A 19,103-nucleotide genomic window follows, 5' to 3' on the forward strand; every position below is an offset into this window, starting at 1 on the left:
GTGCTGGTAAGATGGCGATGCCCCAACAACATCTACCGTCTGGTGAGGGACTACTTTAGGGGGAGGACAGTGACGCTGAGAGCTGGCAACGGTGAGGTGAGCAAGAGCATTACAAAAAGGCTGCCCCCAAGGATCAGTTGTGGGCCCTCTGTTCTGGAAATATCCTGTTCGATGGGTTCCTACGGCTGCCATTTGAGGAGGGTATTTTCGGCGAGAGCTTATGCGGATGACGGACTGCTGCTGGTGAAGTCCAACATGAGCCCAGATCTCATGGGGAAGGCGACAAGAGCCCTAGAGCTTATTACAGGATGGGGAGAAGAAAGGAAGATGACGTTCTCGAAGGAGAAGACTGTGATGGTATTACTCAAAGGAAAAGTTAGTTTGAAAGGTTTATCCGTGTGAACATGGGAGATGTGACAATCCGGTGCTCGAACGAGACAAAATATCTAGGAGTAGTAGTGGGAAGCAGGATGAAGTTTGCAGGGCATTATGACCAGGTGATCGACAAGTCTATGAAAGCCTTTGGAAAATTGAAAGGACTGGCAAAAAAAATCATGGGAATGAAGTGTGAAAACTTAAGGAGACTGTACATCGGAGCGCTGGAGCCCATGGTCCTGTACGGCTGTGAAATGTGGGGGCAAAGAATGAGAGGACGAGGAGAGAGGTCGAAGCTGATGAGCCTGCAGAGGAAGATGCTATTAGGAGTGATCAAGGGTTACAGCACAATATCCCACGAAGCTGTGAGAGTGATTGCCGGAGTGATCCCGCTAGACCTGATGGTAGAAGAAAGAATCAAGTGAAGAAGGGACAAGGAGGAAGGGTTAGACAGCGGGGAGAGCAGGGGGATTAGAAGAGAAGAAACACTTGACGAATGGCAGAGGTTGTGGGAAAGAAGCACTAAAGGAAGAGAGACATTTGCGTTCGTCCCGGATGTGAGGATCAGGAAGAAGGTTGCACTGGGAGACGGACCACTACACCACCACACAGTTCGTGAGTGGACATGGCAACTTTAAGAGGCCAAAACTGAAGAGCTTTAACCTCGTGGAAGATGACCGCTGCACCCACTGCGGAGAGCTGAGACATCTCAGCATGTGCTGATGGAGTGCTGGTTCTACGAAGAAGAACGGAGAGATTTTAAGGAACTCCTTCGACGGAAGATGTGGGCTGGGAAAAGATAAACTTTTCTTAGAAGTAAAGTATCTGCACTGGAGTTTTCCACGTATGTGTAGACGGGATAGGGAGTAAGAAGCATGACCTAGAAAATGCCGGAAGACAGCAAGCAGCTTGAAGAGGAGCATAAGAACATAGGCTGATAAAAACAAAACGAAAGAAGAATTCAAAATTCCAGATGATCCTAGTACATAAGTGCTAGGTGAGGGGAGAGGTGTGTTGGATAGGCACAACAAGAGTGCCCGGAAGAGGATCAAGAGTAATCAAGAGGAAGGCTTAAGAGGAACTCAAGGAAAGCGGCCTGGTGAAAGCGCTGGGCTTCGGCCAACCACCTCTCCTCCTCTCTCTCTCTCTCTCTCTCTCTCTCCTCCACTCCTCTCTCCTCTCTCCTCTCTCTCCTCTCTCATCTCTCTCTCTCTCTCTCTCTCTCTCTCTCTCTCTCTCTCTCTCGTCCTCATCTCTCTCTCTCTCTCTTCTCTCTCTCTCTCTCTCTCTCTCCTCTCTCTCCTCTCTCTCTCTCTCTCTCTCTCTCTCTCTCTCTCTCTCTCTCTCCCCTCTCTCTCTCTCTCTCTCTCTCTCTCTCTCTCTCTCTCTCTCTCTCTCTCTCTTCTCTCTCTCTCCTCTCTCTCTCTCTCATCTCTCTCTCTCTCTCTCTCTCTCTCTCTCTCTCTCCTCTCTCTCTCTCTCTCTCTCTCTCTCTCTCTCTCTCTCTCTCTCTCTCCTTCTCTCTCTCTCTCTCTCTCCTCTCTCTCTCTCTCTTCTCTCTCTCTCTCCTCTCCTCTCTTCTCTCTCTCTCTCTCTCTCTTGCAAACAAGTGTGAAACTTATATGAAATAGTACTGCGTCATTAATACATTTCTACAATATTTATTTCGATATGTCTTGAATAAGATTATATCAATATTAACTATATTATTCAAACTAATTGAATAATAACAATTGCCTGTGTTTAAGTTCATAAATTATTCATTTGAATACATTCAAGTCTGTACTAAATTAAGTAAAGCTAGTAGATTTCTATAACAAAAGGATAGTTAACCTTATAACACTAAAATATTGGATTTTCAAATTGCAACACTTGGTGAGAAAAGTTCAAATGTATCTGTTATAAAATTAAAAATAGACTAATTTCCTATTATTCTATTGCTTTTGCACCTGAGAAATAATAAACAATTCGGGCTTGATTTATTTTGTTAAGAAATTATATATCTAATCATATGAGAGAGAGAGAGAGAGAGAGAGAGAGAGAGAGAGAGAGAGAGAGAGAGAGAGAGACAGAAGAGAGAGATAGAGAGAGAGAGAGAGAGAGAGAGAGAGAGAGAGAGAGAGAGAGAAGAGAGAGAGAGAGAGAGAGAGAGAGAGAGAGAGAGAGAAGAGAGAGAGAGAGAGAGAGAGAGAGAGAGAGAGAGAGAGAGGAGAGAGAGAGAGAGAGAGAGAGAGAGAGAGAGAGAGAGAGAGAGAGAGAAAGAGAGAGAGAGAGAGAGAGAGAGAGTTGGTCTAGGGTATATATATAAGTTTTATACCCTACTGTACTAAAATTATTGCAGAACCCAATTCACAAGAGTATGTGACCGACTCAGCTCGTCACAGGGCTCGATTCTCTCTGCAACATTGCTTTTAGGGCTTCATTAACTAATTAAAGAGAATACCAAAAAGAGAATTTGTTCCTAAGCGGCCGCTACCATTATTTCTTTTCATTCCAACAAGATGGGAAAAGTTGTTATGGGAAAAATATGACACCTAATTTAGTAAATTTAAGAAAGTGGTGTAGGCTATGTTCAATCACATGAAAAATGATCTATATAGTAAAAATGAATCGTTAAATGTGTTGATAAGCACTAAAATTTTGATCAAGGCTAAAGCCAATTTTGGCTATTTGTTTCTTTCAATATTCGTTAAGATCCGAAGAAAACTTTTATAAAGAAAAAGATGAGAAGTTATAAAAGTCTCCCGGAACATTTTAGAATGTTTAAAATATCATCATAGTATTTAACTAATATAATCCAAATTTGAGCGACAATAAACTACCGAAATTTCGTTAAAGAGACTGAAACCTCTTTAAAACAAAATTTTATAATGGTACATTGCATGACTAGGATGTTGAGTAGTTATGAAAATTGTAAGCAGTTAATTTTTTACTACAGATTGTGCCTGTAGAAACAGTATATAAAAATTTTTATGAATACCTTATATTATAAAGACTGTTATATTAGTTGAGGATGTTTGTATATAAGGTACTTGAATGTCACTGGTTGGTTTTATTGACATGGTGACATACAAAAGTATACAATATCCTAAGGAAAACTGCAGAGTCACTAACATCAAATGTATCTAAGTTCGTATGTGCTTCATTCTTTAGGTTTCTCACAAACTGCTTTAAAATATTAATTTGAAATGCTTGTGCGACCTTATCAAGGACACCAGAAGTGGGTTACAAGCACCAAATAGGTACTTTTGATAGAAGTTGGTGTCAAGCTCTTAACCCAACGTAAAAGTATTTATAATTTTCTTCAGCGAGACAAGGGAATATCAACTATGGCAAATAGATATATTTTAGGCTACAAGACGTATGTTTCGAAAACCCAGAAATAAAGCCTTTTGACCATAGCTGCCTTATAAATATCACGCATATATTTTTTATAGGAACAACAAGAAAAATGTAACTATTCACTTAATTAGTTCATTTTCGCCACATGAGCGCTACAGTACATTAAGTCAATTTTGTTTATTAGTGTGAATACATAAATCTGTAACTAAAACTTAAAAATAAATTAAAATAAATTCTTGCACGTGGGCTTGATGTACAGTTTTGGGCCTTCTCAGAGCATGTAATATCAATGGACGGACATCAATTTTTAAATATTATGTACCTCAATCCCTGGCCCCGGGTCATATTTATGAATCTGTGAACTAGCTTTAAAAGTGCCGCATTTGGAGTAGTTTAGATGTATTACAGAAAAAATGGATGAGAATATTAAGCTGTGTTTAGATAATAACTTGAGAAATGGTCTTACAACTCATATTATAGGTAAGCAGATTATCAGGCTGGTGCAATCATAAAAAAGTAGGCCATATTAAAATCTGCAAATAAGAGGTATATATTGATACAGATATCCAAGGATCTTAGGCATTACTGGGAATATCCTTACGTTCAAGTCAAGATTAACTTAAGTCCTACATGATAGCTGCACACAAAAAATTTTTCCCCTTTACATGTTATTGGTTGTATTTCACACCATCACTGAAATCCAGTCTGTTTGAATCCCCATGGTTTCATTTGCACTTTTACAAAAAATCAAAATTAAATCTTGTTTAAAAAAGAGTTGTTATATAAATGTGACTGATGCAACTTTTACTATTTAGTGGGCTATAAATGATAAAATTGTTATAGCAATATTTAATTTTGCCCTATAGTCAAAAATGGATGGTGTTTTGGGTTAAAATATATGGAGGTAAAAAGTCTTAATGATTACAAAAGATATAAAATGGAAAGGATATTTTAAGACACTCATAAATTAAACTTATGATTTTTAAAGACACTTATAAATTAAACTTCATGACGAGTCATCAATACGAATCAACCCAATCACAGAATCTGTGCATGATTGCAATTGCAATTTACTAAAATGTAAACTTTTTCTTTTATAACTTTTTAATTAAAAAAGTTATTTTTAGTAGAATACAGTTTTTTGCCAATTTCTTAGGCATAGCAATAAGCTATAAAAATATAAATTATTTTACAAAATCAATACTTTAATATAGTCTAACAGTGGGAAAGGTGGTTTATTCAAATGTGAATGTTTGAGTTTAGCTCCATTTGTCCACCTTCCTCTTAGTGCAGCGTCTGGAACTCTGGACACTGTCACAGAACCTTGGACTTTCTGGGAATCCTAGAGTTCCATGTCACATATTGAAAGAGACTAACAAAAAAGTTTGGCGACGAAATAAGCTTCAAAACAAACTCCTCTCATCTCATCGTTTTGACCGTCAGAGACTCCTAGACTGCAACAAGAGGTCTGCCACCTGAACCGATAACTCAGCAGCCACCTAGTGGTAGATCTTGATGAAGAGTTCTTTCTCATTGTCCTCATCAGGTGCAACAATGGTTTTTTCTGGCACAAATGAATTTAAGAAAAGCAAGAATAATTTTAGGACTGTAATATAGTCTTTAATTAGTTCACAGTAGATGTTTTTATTTGAAGAAATTCTTTTATGTGCCTTTGTGTAATTTAATGACACTCGAAGCTTTCATTATTCAGGCCCAGCACCTAAGAAGCGGAAGATGAAATTGAGTCTATATTCAAGCATTCACTTTAATAAAAATTGTCCAGTGCTTTTTATTAGAAACACTTTGGGGTTTTAATTAAAAACATGGATTTGGAGAAAAACTCGAAAGTTGGTTTGGTTATGTTTTAAAACTGTCCCCTTGACCGTTTTATTCTAATTTTTTAACCTTTTCCCTCCCAGGGTGAAGAGGAATTTGTTTAGTACCTCCCTACAACAACTAAATATACACAAAAACGAGTACTCACAAAGTCACCAAACGGCCAGAATGTGGCCCCAAGAGAGAGAGCCAAGAGCTTAATGTTAACCACCTCCTAAAACTGACCTAATGTAAGGATACACCCCAGAAGCCAAAACCAAGAATGAACTTCTAATCGGAGCTTGTCTTCCTGGTTACAGCCCACCAATCTAAAAGGTTTGAGAGTTTTTAAAGTAATTCTTTGTTAATGAAACATTACCAACTAAACCACCCCCCCCCCCCCCCACCCCCCCCCCCCCCCACCCCCCCCCCCCCCCACCCCCCCCCCCCCCCACCCCCCCCCCCCCCCACCCCCCCCCCCCCCCACACGTGCCTTTGGAAGCACCGAGCAGCCAGCTAAGAGGCCTAGCACTCCAGGCCAAAGAAGGTCGCTGCTCCAGCAAACGGCCTTTTTATAGGCCACAACGCCACCTCTTCTACTGTGGCTCCTGACCTACCGACGGCTCCGGTTTCCACGCCCAGGATACCACTGATGTTCCTGGACAATGTTCTGGACTGGCCTACCCACGCCAAGAAGCTGGAGGAGTTGGCGCGGGACGGCCTGACGACTACATTCCGCGGTGCTCACTATCGCTTGAAAGTGACCACCGTGGATGACTTCAGGGCAGTTCAGCGGTACCTGATTACCAAGAAGCTGCCTTTCTACACTCACAACCTTGGGTGTGAAAGATCGCTCAAGGTTGTGATCAGCGGACTGCCCAACACCGATGATGTGGAGCTCTTCGATGTCTTGAATCGACGAGGTCGCACGACTACGGACAGCCAGGGGAGCTGCCTGATGACGCTGACAAGGGACAGTGAGCGAGAAAACCCTGACACCAAGCGGACTTGCCAAATCTACAACGTAACAAGAATGCTCCACGTCAGGGTCTCGGTCACTGTCTACAAGAAGCCGCAGTGCTACCGGTGCCAAGGTTTTAGCCACGGCTCCGGCAACTGCGGGAGGCCGAGAAAATGCGTCCGCTGCGGGGAAAATCATCTCAAGATGAACTGCCCCAAAGTATTGACGGAGAAGGGTCACTGCTGCAACTGTGGCGGTGATCACAACGCCAACTACCGTGGGTGTCCAGCCTACAAGGCAGCCAGGGCGGCAGCTGTCCAGTTGAGCCGCAAACCCCGGCCAACCAAACCAGAGGCGAGGCGACCAACAGTCCAGCCGACTAAGTGGCCTGCGCGGGACGAGTCACCAGCGGACTCCGCATCGGAGAATGAAGCTGAGGACGACATGCCGCAGAAGAAGCGCCGGAGGAAACCAAGGAACCCGGCCAACCGACAGCCTCGCCCGCCGTCATCTGTGGCTGACCTTCCGGTCACACAGAGGCCCAGGGCGACTCCCAGGCAGAAAATAGAGTGGCCGCCTACACCAGCCACTCCGCCGCAACAAACGGAGGCGCCAGCAGCCGATGCAGCAGTAGAAACCGCCTCCCCCGCCCAGCGCAGCCTTCAAGCCGTCTCTAGTGGCCCTCAGCGGCACACCGACCAGCTGCTAGGCTGCTGCAGGAACTAATTGTTCCAGCCGACAGGCTAGCCATTGAGCTCAAACTGCTCGGATACTGCCCACAGACCAGGAGGAGCGCCCAGAGGCCATCCTAGCGACCCGACTTGGACTTGGACTAAATACGCCAACACGAGTGACCGCCATATCGAATAAAGCCATAAACAACGTCATCACAAACTTTCCAAATGCCTCAGTTACTGTTTTCAATGCGGCCATCACTGACCACTTCGCTCAGGAGACCATTATCAGTAACTTTTAGCCAGAAATTGAACACCCGTCATCCAAAATCAAAAGAGACACTAGCTTGTAAAACATTGCCCTTTTGAATACGTTTTTAAAAGATGAGTCCTGGTCGTTTTTAGACAATTTTGAAAGCGTAGATGATGCTTACACCGCGTTTCATAATATTTTTGTGTTTATCACTTAAATGTAAATTGTCCTTTCAAAAAAAAAAAAAACCGCAAACAAGCAACATAAAATTTTTGGGTGACGAAGAAAATTTTTGAATTACGAGAACGGCTAAAATTTTACCATTCGATTTACATTAGCACCGAAAATGAACAATTCAAAACATTTTTTTATAAATTTCAAGAGCAAATATCGGAAAAGAACAAAATCTGGAAAAGCACGTGAAATTGAAACAAAATTGAAAAATTTCGAAAACGTTTCCTAAACTGCTTGGGGCATTAAAATGTAACAACGCAGCCAAATTGTTCAAAAAATTCCCTAATTCCAAAGCTCAAAATCCAGGACGAAATTATTTCAGATCCCTCTAAACTAGTAAGTGAGTTCAACTCATTTTTTTCATCTGTTGCATCACTTGACCCATCATTCAAAGGCCTTAATTGCAGCGAAGTGTCATCGATGGGATCGGTCTCATCCATGGCACTGTCTCCTGTGAGTGAGGAAGAGGTGGCCCGCGTGATACAGGGATTGAAGCCAAAAACATCATGTGACATCAACGGCATGTCTGTGTGGCTGCTCAAACGTTGCTCTAAGCATATTTTGGCTCCACTCACAAATTTGATCAACTTGTCTTTCGCACAAGATATTTTTCCCTCCCTTTTGAAATCTGCGAAAGTCACACCCATTTTCAAAAAAGATGATCCTTGCCTTGCAAGCAACTGTCGTCCAATTTCAATCCTCTTAGTCATGAGCAAAGTTCTTGAAAAGATTTTTCTTGTCAGATTCGAAATTTTTTTTTATCGTTTTTGAAATTCTCTTTTCCGAACAATTCGGTTTCAGAAAAAACAAATCCACAATCGATGCGGTCACAGACCTAAACGATACAGTTGTCGATGGCCTGGAGAGGAGAGAACATGTGCTAAGCATTTTTCTAGACCTCTCTAAAGCATTCAACTGTGTACATCACGAAACACTGTTGTACCAGTTGACGACATGTGGTGTTCGAGGTCTGCCGCACGAATGGATCTCATCTTACCTCAGGGATAGAAGCCAGTGTGATTGCGAATGCCCTGTCAGGAAAGGTTCAAATGACTTATGGTGTCTCACAGGGATCTATCCTTGGACCTGTCCTATTCCTTGAGTACATCAACAGATTGAACTCATTGATCCTTACGGGGAAGATGGTTCAGTATGCTGACGAAATAACTATCTGCATCAGAGAGAAAACAAAGGATGAATTAGAAATCAACTCATTTTCTGAACTGAATTCATGTATTCAGTATTTTTCAACACTAAATCTGAGGGCCAACAGTTCCAAATCAAGCGTTGTCAATTTTTTTCTTCGGCAGCAAGAACCTGAAAACTTCGTTACCGTGATGGCGGATTATGTTCTAATAGAAGAAACTGGTTCCACCAAGTTGTTCGGAACCCTAGATCGAGGGCTGACTTGGGACGATCACATTGACAGCATTTGTTCAAAGGTTTCCTCAGGCATTTATGTCTTACAGAACCTTGCAAAGTTCTGTTCTTTGGATATACTAAGAACGGCATACTTTGGCTTGGTATATCCACATCTGACATACGGTTTGAGACTGTGGGGCAGCTGTTCTAAATACAAATTCGAACGTGTATTTATAAGTCAAAAGAATGCTGTCCGAATCATTTCAAATTAAACTTCAGAGGATTATGTAAAAACACCTTCAGGGAGCTTGGATTTCTGATTTTGCCCTGTATCTATATCCTGGAGGATGTCCTGTACTGCCATCCTAAGTGTAACTTGGTTCAAGGCAGGGACGTTCACCAATTTGGGTCTAGAAGCTTTGACAACTTCCGCGTTCAACAACACAGAACTGCAGAATTCGAACGTTTGCCGTCTGAGGTTGGTGTCAAGCTAATCAATAAGCTCCCTGAAGAGATCAAACAATTGGATGACCAAAACAAATTTAAAACTCGACTAAGACACCTTTTACTGTTGCGGGTGTTTTACTTAGTTGACGAGTTTATGGAGAGCCGCTGGGACGAAATTCAAAACTAACACGATCAGTCCTCTGGTTCTGGAGTGCCAGTGGCAGGATTGTCTGGTGAGAATGATGATAAGAGTAAATGAGAGAAACATGTGACTGTGTGTGAGTGAATGAATTGTAGGCCTACCTTGTTATTATTTAAATATTTATGACGTTTGTATGCAATTTTATAATTGTTACCGCAATAAAGTGATATTATTATTATTATTCCTCAGCTTCCTTCCAATTTCAAAAAGGAAAATTTGAATTGTTTGTTCTATGGCAAACCTTGTTACTATTACTAAGAGTTTTGAAGTATTACTAATATTATGAAGTAAAAGTTTTATTTGACAACTTCGCTGTAGTTTTATACACTGTGATGACTTGTGAGAATAGTGACAACTGTCAACCGTAACATGCAGTCGCAGTCATCGAGTTTTAATCACTTTTCATTAAGCCTGGTGGTTTTGTTTTAAATTAATTTACATAAGAAAAGATAGTAGAAAATTAGTTATTCGGCTTACACAGCTGTTGTGATAACCGACGCATAACTTTGTCAATTCACAACGCATCACAAGAATGTTTAGACAGTGAAGTTCAAGAAATTGTTCGGCCTAACAACGGAAATGTACCCTCGTTCACAATATTGTTCCCGTCTAAGATCTGTCAACTGAAAATAGCTTCGTACAGCAAAGCCCATACAAAGAATGTAATTGTGTAACTTGTGTGTAATTGTGTTTGAACTACATAACTTACAGTAGGTGTTTGTCAAATTATATTTAGCTCGTGTTTTAGTATTTTAGGCTATTGTATTTGTTTAACATACTACCAAGGAGTGTTCTATTAAATTTGAATAACTCTAAGTTTGTGTACATTATTTACAGTTACTGTATATAATTGCCCACTATGACGTAGATAGTGAAGCAGTGGACCTGTACAGACGAAAAATCAATCAATCAACTATACAGCCACCGAGGACGGCAGCTTTGAGGGGCGGCAATAAGATGACAATTACAAGAATGTGTATATATTACTGTACAGAAACCGACGCAAAAAGTTACATAAAGTAGGCTTTTGTTACTTTAAAATTTGACCTTTAATTAAATCAAATATTACTTGGTGTGTAAACCCAGGGTGTGGTATTCGTAAGTTGACTACAGCACAAGAGGCATTTGTTGCTACCCTCTATGTGACAGTGAGGACAGTGACAGTGTTGGTGTTGTGTGCGGGGTGGGTGTGATGACACTGTGATGTGCCCTTGAAGATTCATATTACTGCGTCGCTGCTATAACTCACTTTAATACTGTATCTTAGACCAGACTAACTGGATATATTGCGTCACTGGACTTTATATTAATAAATATTATTTAGAATAAAACTCTGTGCAAGATGGCGGGACGGTAATATACAAAATACGAGTTCCTTCCTCCGTTTAAATAACTAAGTGTGTAATGATTTGGAGAGTGACCATAATTTAATTTTGGCTTTAAAAGCAAGTCCAGACATGCTGCCCATTGTATATCTGGTTTGTTCTTGGGCGTCTGGTGGACCAGATCCCAGGCAATTCTACATTTATGGTCTTTAAAATTGTTTACAGGTAACTAACGAACTGCTTTTGTTCAATTTTATAATTTTCGATGTAATACTAATAACCAAACTTGTTCTATCATTGCCCTATTTCATCAATTTTAAAACGTTTTCGTATTATGTCGGGTTTCAAGTTATACTTTAGTAAATGACACATGAATTACTTTTGTTAATTAAACAATCTAATTACCACCTCTTTAACCACGAAAGTGTGTTCTAACAAGATACAAAAACAATTTTAAAATTGTTACCTACTAGTGAATGTCTGAGCTGAGGCGGAGCCTATAAGTCGTAGGGCTAAAAAAACTTAATTTTATCTGTCTGTCTGTCTATCTGTTCGCGTGATAAAATCTGAAAGTATCAAAGATGTGGTTAGATATTCTGAGAAAACTTTTATATATTTACTTTAGATTTTAAATGGAACCCTTTCTACTATAATGAGTTCTATGATGCATAATTTTCGTGTTCTCTTTTATACTCTTTTAACTTCTCTTTTATAGGCTATATTTATGTCTATCTATATGTCTACAACAACACATTAAATAAGCTATGGATAAAACATTTTGCATACAACCTCATCAAAGCCTGTTACAACACGTGTAGGGGTACTTCTACCTTATAAATATAAGTACGTAACCTTTAATATATAACCTATTTCACTTCTTCTGTTATATGAAATAGCTGTCAGTAAACTAGGTTTACTTTGAATGTAGACATGATTCTGAATATGCTTCATAAATTTCTTGTACGTGTAAGAGACACGTTACACGTGTTCCATGATGTAATTACTCACAAACACAAACAGAATACGTACATTGAAATTAAATAATCATTGTTACTGACAAATAAATATTTAAAGTTTTCTTGGAACTCAGTTCCAACTAAAAATCATACCATTTACACGTGTAATGTTTATATGATTTTACATGAATAATATTTGAAAGGAGCAAATTACACAAAAAAATACAACTTTTTAGCTGGAAACCGCTTACATCAAGCTTAAATCATAATTTCATTATTTATTAAAAAAACCGGTATCCTTTTAAGGTTCCAAGAAAGTCATAATAACGTCGAATTAACAGTTTTATTTATTTGGAAAATCTGACAAATATTTTAACAATTCCAGATGTATAAAATGTTCCTTCAACACCCTATATGTATAACGTACAAAGGATCCTTCTATGTTAACATTTTAAACGTCTTAATAGTTCTCCTCCATCCAATTATCACCAGGTCGCAATTTTTAGTATGTAATAAAAGGAATAATATTATATAATAATAATATAGTATATAACAAAAATGTCGTTTACATTAAGAATTATATTTTATGTCAAGACTATTTATGATAATTATACCAGAATTATAACCGAGCATAGCTATTTGTTATGCCAGCTTTCACAAGTTATAATACTATTGTTTACTGTTCTTTCTATTGTTATAGTTTTCAAATGATTTGTAGACATGCAGGAAACTAATGAAAACCTTGTATTTAAATATACCTTACGTTTGTTTTGTTTCTAAAATTTAAAGTAAACTAATCCTAATAATAACTAGGTTTAGGGTATAAACATCTATGTAAGTCATATTTTGGAAAGATTTTAATTAATATTCTTATATGCAGTGAAACTATACTGTAAAATATAATGCTCGCGCGCACACACAAACACACACGCACAAATAGAATAGATCAAAATAAAAAATATACTTCCTTGATTGACCAACCATACATAACCTAACTCACCGATGTAGTTTGCAGTCAGGTACTCGTACGTAGGCAGACTCATTACTGTTGATGAATGATATATTATGTTTACTTCTTCTTCTTATGAAGAACTTATCATGTTTTCCTGCCTGTTGTCTAATTTAATTAAAGTATAATGTTATTTAAATACTTCGTTAAGCACTAATTTTTGTGACGGTTTTATGGATTTCATACTGTTTCATTATATTGGTCTACAACTTTTGTGCCTTTATATATAATTCAAATGTATTCCTTTGTGTTTTATGTTCATGATTTGCATTCCTTATATGTCATAAAAACTAGCGAGGCATGTTTTGCTTTTGGGTAGGTGATTTTTATGTCTACTATAAAAACTCCATCCTGTCTCACATGTGGCAATCTGTGGCAAAGCTAAAATATTTGGAAAAAAATTAGCACAGTCCAAAACGAACACCTGGATTCAAAAGTATTAGTAAACCTAGACAAAATATGTTCTACTATTTCGTGTGAAAATATGAAAATTATTGGATAATTTTTAGTAGTCGTTTATTAAAATAATATAAAAAAGTTTCTTTCCAACAAGAAAAGCTCCTCCTTCAATGAAACTAAACAACATACTTTTAACAGTCAAACAGATAGATCAAGCTATGGAAAATATAGATAATATTCTGAAATACATCAGAAAATACAATGGAAAAATGAATACCACAAAATGAACATTTTTATGTAAGAATATTATTATTTTTGGACATACTGTTATGAATGTTTAGAGTCTTCAGAAACCATAATACAGATTATGCTAACATTACACACGCATGAAAGGAAATTATAAAGTTTAGTAACGAAAATTATAAAATTTCAATGGACAGATAACGTGAAACGGTTTCCAAACAAATAAAAACGTTAATCATTAACCCTACAAATCCTTAGCGCATTTAAAGGAAGGAAAAATTATAAAAACGTACAGCAACTTAAATGGGATTGGTGGATATTTATTACAAGTGTATCCTTCAAAAGCAGATAATACTTTTTTTATTTCTTTCAAACACTATTGTACAAGATATGCAAATGCAGAGCGTGGGTTATTAACCTCATCGTTCTGTGTCAGCGATTGGAGAAAATTCATTCTTAACAAACAAGTGACAGTGTAAACGGATTGTGCAGGCTTACAGTACTAAGAATTTCGAAATGCCTGAGGTAGATCAAATCGTCTCCCTTTAACATTGGGTCATTATGATGTTCTTATCAAATACAAACCAGTCAAACACAACACTCTAACTGACAATCTTAATAGATGTCCAATAATAACTAGGAATCATAAGGAATGAAAAATACATCATTCTAGAGAAAAATTAGGATGCAAATCAAGATACTATAATCAAACTGACGATCTCTTATATTAAAAAGCCTATGGTGGGCATAAATCCAAACTGTAATTTCTCTTCCAGAATGCCTCACACACCAACTTTTCAAAACTCGCCACAATGACCTCACTACTGGTGCTCACAGCTGAAAATCATAAATATATTTTTATTAAAACTCCTAAAGATATGTAAGTGCACTTATTAAGTATAAGACACTGAATTTCAACTCATTGTTAGCTATTCATAAGACAGAAGTAACAAATATCCCATTATTATTTTGAATGCATAGAGCCTTGCTATGTGTATAACCCTATCCCAAACAAGTGCTCCGCTAAAATCATAAAGCCTACACAGCAGCATCCTGCCCGATGTTAGTAGAGATGTCTCCCGCATGTATAAGAGGCTGGATACGCAGATACATTCTGTTGGTGTAAACACATCTCACATCCCCTCTCAGTTTCCTCTCCTCTCCGCACTAAGACCACTGCACATCGTATCTTCCATTACTCATATCTAATATTATCTGTATATTTATTGTAGGCGTTCTTTAATAAAGAATTTCTCAAGTCAAGCACTAAAATTTTAATACCGTATAATTAAATAATGAATTACCTTATTATTGATTTTTTACAATGTCTATTAGTTGATTGTAAAGTAGAAGAAGCACAAATTTATATTATCTGTACTACATGTTAAAATTTTTGTAATTTGTGATTAAGTTAGTCTAAGATTAATAAAATATTAACCTTTAATGAAAAGCTTTAGAAAAGCTGTAGACGATAATATTTAAAATGTATTGACTTACATTCAATGATAATTATAACAAGTCAATCCTTTGTTAATTTATAAGTTAAGCTTTAAAAAATAATGTTTATTTTAGTTAGGAAATTATTTAAACATTTTAATTATATTCACACAACTTTTTGATTTCACGTCCCAGGTTTCTCAAAGAGTATCTCTTCACCATTTGAAATTTTTGATTGAATTTTCTTAGAAATTTAGAAAGTAAATCTCATATCACTTTTTTCTTAAACATACTCATACAAACCAAAATCTGTACAATCATTTTGTAAATGATTTTAGGTATAAAGTGAGGTTTATTTTATTAATACAATACTAGTCAAATGTAAATAAATGTTAAAGGTGCCTTCCATGGTTCTGAAAATAATGATTCAGTTTTCAAGTGCTCGAAAAACAAGCACGAAAAACACCTGGCTGTGCGATGGAATCTACAGCATTTCTAATTCTTATCATCATATCTTCTCTTGTTACAGGCCTTTCCCGGTACACAACATCTGTCACCTCCCCATGCATAGTTATTTACATCTGCTACAGTTACATCACTGAAGATAAATGCAGGTAAATGCACTGGTTCTTTTAAACCTATGAACTACAATTGCCTTACTTCTTGAGTTTATTTAAGAAGAACCATAATATCTTCACATAAAGATCACATTCAAAGTCCCACCCTATACCAGCATACGGTCATATTATGATTAATTGAAAACAGTTATGTTACAAAGCGGTTAAACTCCAATACCACCAGTGATTTCCTTCCCGCATCCACTTAGGGTTTTATAGGTCATTAGGGATACCAGATAGTGACGCTATACCTTATCATTGTTTCATCACAAAGAAACTAAACTGAAGATGGCTCGCCAAAGGGGGTCCGAAATATTTTGAGGTGCTTGTGTAAGCGATATTTCTAAGGTAGGAGAACTGGAAAAATATCACCGACCACTTAGACCTTAGTATGAATCTTAATTTTGGCTTTTTTATATTGTTCAGTTATAATTTCCAAATTGAAAAGCATTTCTGCTCAATATGCACTTTAATTTTTAAGAGAAAGCAGATAAAACACGTTTTTGTGGCCAACATTTTGAAACGAAAAAACAATTAAACATTTTCTTAGCACAAACAAACACAAATAACTTTTGGCTTAGCACAAATTTAAAATGGTGTACAACTTGACCTATGCTTACATTATACATTTTCTAAATTCTTACTTAAGACTATATTTCAGGTCCACTCTGTAAATTGGTACCCCGATTGCTTATCTAGTGGGATTACAATTAATTTGGTGGTTCTAGCTCATAAATATCCTTTTATAAATAGTGGTGTGTTTGTTTTTGTGTGTAGGTGTGTTTTTTCGTCTGTCTGCCTGCCTGTTTGTATACCTGTCTGCTTGTCCATCTATCTGCCTACCTTTCTGTCTGTCTGTCTGATTGTACATATGTCTGCCCATCTATCTGTATCTTCTTCAATAATGAGTGTGTAAAACCTGTGTAATCTTCAAAAAGGAGTGGTAATGACCTGTTTAGTCTTCAAGAAAGAGTGTGTGATCAGTAAGAATAAAATTAGTGTGTGCGTGACTTGTGTAGTTTCGTACACTCTAATAGATTAAGATAGAGGAGACATTGTAAAGTACATTTTAGAACTATCAGGCTGTATTGATTCACAATTCTGTACCATAGTTCTAATTCATTTATGCTGAATCGCGGTAGGAAGTAGGCTCTTGTTAACTAGACGCGGTGCGTGGACATTGTTTTGTTCAGTTAGAGCGGTCAATCAGCTGATCGAGCGACGGTGATACGTTCCGACCCGGCTCGCTGCAGAGAGAGAAGCAGTCAGTCGAGTCTTGGAGTTTCAAGGAGAAGGTGTACCGGTCGAGGCTGAAGTTTTCTTCCTCTAACCCTATAGTTGGGATTTAGAGTAATTATTTATCGCGTGTAAATTCAATTTCAAGTATTTAAATTTTTAGTGCGTTTTATTTTTCCGATCTGCCTCCGTAATCTTCAAAGTAGTAAGTCCCGTATCAGCGTATAGTTAATATCTTTTATTTTTATAATACTGTAATAAAAATTTCTAAAGTTTCCCATCTTTCAGAGTCTGAAAATGTAATTCAATTTTTTGAAGTATTGTGAATTAAATTTTGGTCATAAAGTAAATATCAAGTTTTGTGTTATATTAATTTTGAGTATTTTGAGAAGAGAACTTTTTATTTTGTTTTGTTAATTTAAACCATTTTTTTTTGGAGAAGTATACATTTTTAGTTTAATTTTAATTTTAATACCATTTAATCAGACTCTTAATTAGATTTGTTTGATTGAGTGACATTTTGAAGAAAATTGAATCAAAAGTTTTTAAACTTTGTTAACTTTTTGGTGAACTTAAATTTTGGAATAAACCAAGTATTTCCGAAAAGTTGTTTTAATTTATAAAATATTAGCTCCATATAAATTCAATATATGTACTATAAAAACGGTACAATTCTTTCGAAAAACCTTCAATGAAAAAATAAGAAACCAAATCGTTGAAAATATTATTACAGTTTCTCAAACAGAAAGTGGACGAAATTTGAATTGTAAATATTCCAAACATCACAGTACAATACGAGTAAACACTGAATTTACTAACATAGAAATCATTACTTTGACTTAATTCTAATCGACAATCCCATTCTCATGTGAAATCTTAGTTATCACTTGCATATTACGAAATCTTTAATGTTATGTTATTAAATTAATTTGATTAAAATATTAAATTCATGGACAATGTTTTATTATTTATTACTATAAAAACACAATGGGTAAAATAACGATACTAAAGTAAATTACAAGCAAAAATATATTAACACAACTCCAATAATTTGCAAAAATAAACATAAGAAGAAATATTTTGTTTATCATAATTACTGTAGAACTAATAGTAGCGATAATCTGGTATCTGGTAATAGGGGAAATATGTAGGATGTCCAGAATGCATGCCTACTTCTCCCAAGCCTCCATCCACATCCATGACTAATGCCTGCACCTGCATTGATTTTCCAAAATATTTCCACCGATTCCTATTCCAAAAGGCGATTTCAAAGACCGAGGAGCAATGCATTTTTCTTTGTGTCTTTCGTATGTTCCTTTAGATATTCTGTTCTTCGTATCTCTCTACTGATTGGTCCATCAGAGCTTGAAATCACATCCTGCAAATCATAAATCTTATTATATTGATACCTATTATTATAAATAATAACATTGATTTAATAATATACATTTTCCATTTAAAACTCAATTATTAAAGGTTAAATTTTTAAATATGATGTTGGCAAATTGTTTGATGGAAACACACACACAAACACACACACACACACATTATTACACTGTATACAAGTTAAATAATTTTCTGTGATACTTCTTATTTATTATTGTTTAATTTGATATATTTGGGATATGGTTAAATAGGTGGAAATAGAATGTTTTGCATAATTGTTCACTTGCTTAAAGAAAAGAATAAAATAAAATAATCATCATTATATATAACAACCGTTATATACAAAGATAGTCTTACGTTTAGAATACGACAAACATGATGGGTTTCTGCTTAATAAGTTATTGTGGCTGTTTAAAATAACGGCTAAGTGTGTATAATTAAGATTTATTAATTTTCACTTCACAATTTTAACTAGTCCTGAATAAATGCATTCCTCTTTTAATCGATACCTAATTAACTTCTGTAGTTCTTGAGTAGTCCTTTATTTTTAGCTTATAATTTAATGTTTCTGGGGCCGTTGAGAAAATCCAAGGACTAACCTCCTAAGCAAGGTCTACCGTAATAATATTATGGCCATCAATCGGTAGATACTGTAGATGTTCCCACCTAAAACATCCATACAATCAAGTCACCAATACAATTACCATTTCAAACTATTACTTTCTCCAATCGCTGAGCCCTCTACTATCAATATAGTATTACATTGTGGTATAAAAGTTGTTCAAAATTTCATTGAATATGTTAGTAGTTTATCTATACATTAGGTTTAA

The 19,103-nt window shown here is 36.7% G+C and overlaps 1 protein-coding gene across 1 annotated transcript; it reads left to right on the forward strand.

The window, feature by feature from the left end:
• Positions 1-404: 404 nt before the first annotated feature.
• Positions 405-800, forward strand: LOC124369608. The gene has a single exon (XM_046827657.1). The coding sequence runs from the start codon at positions 405-407 to the stop codon at positions 798-800; it is 396 nt and encodes a 131-aa protein (XP_046683613.1).
• The last annotated feature ends 18,303 nt before the right edge of the window (positions 801-19,103 follow it).

Source organism: Homalodisca vitripennis, chromosome X, assembly GCF_021130785.1.
Source record: "Homalodisca vitripennis isolate AUS2020 chromosome X, UT_GWSS_2.1, whole genome shotgun sequence".
NCBI classification, from domain to species: domain Eukaryota; kingdom Metazoa; phylum Arthropoda; class Insecta; order Hemiptera; family Cicadellidae; genus Homalodisca; species Homalodisca vitripennis.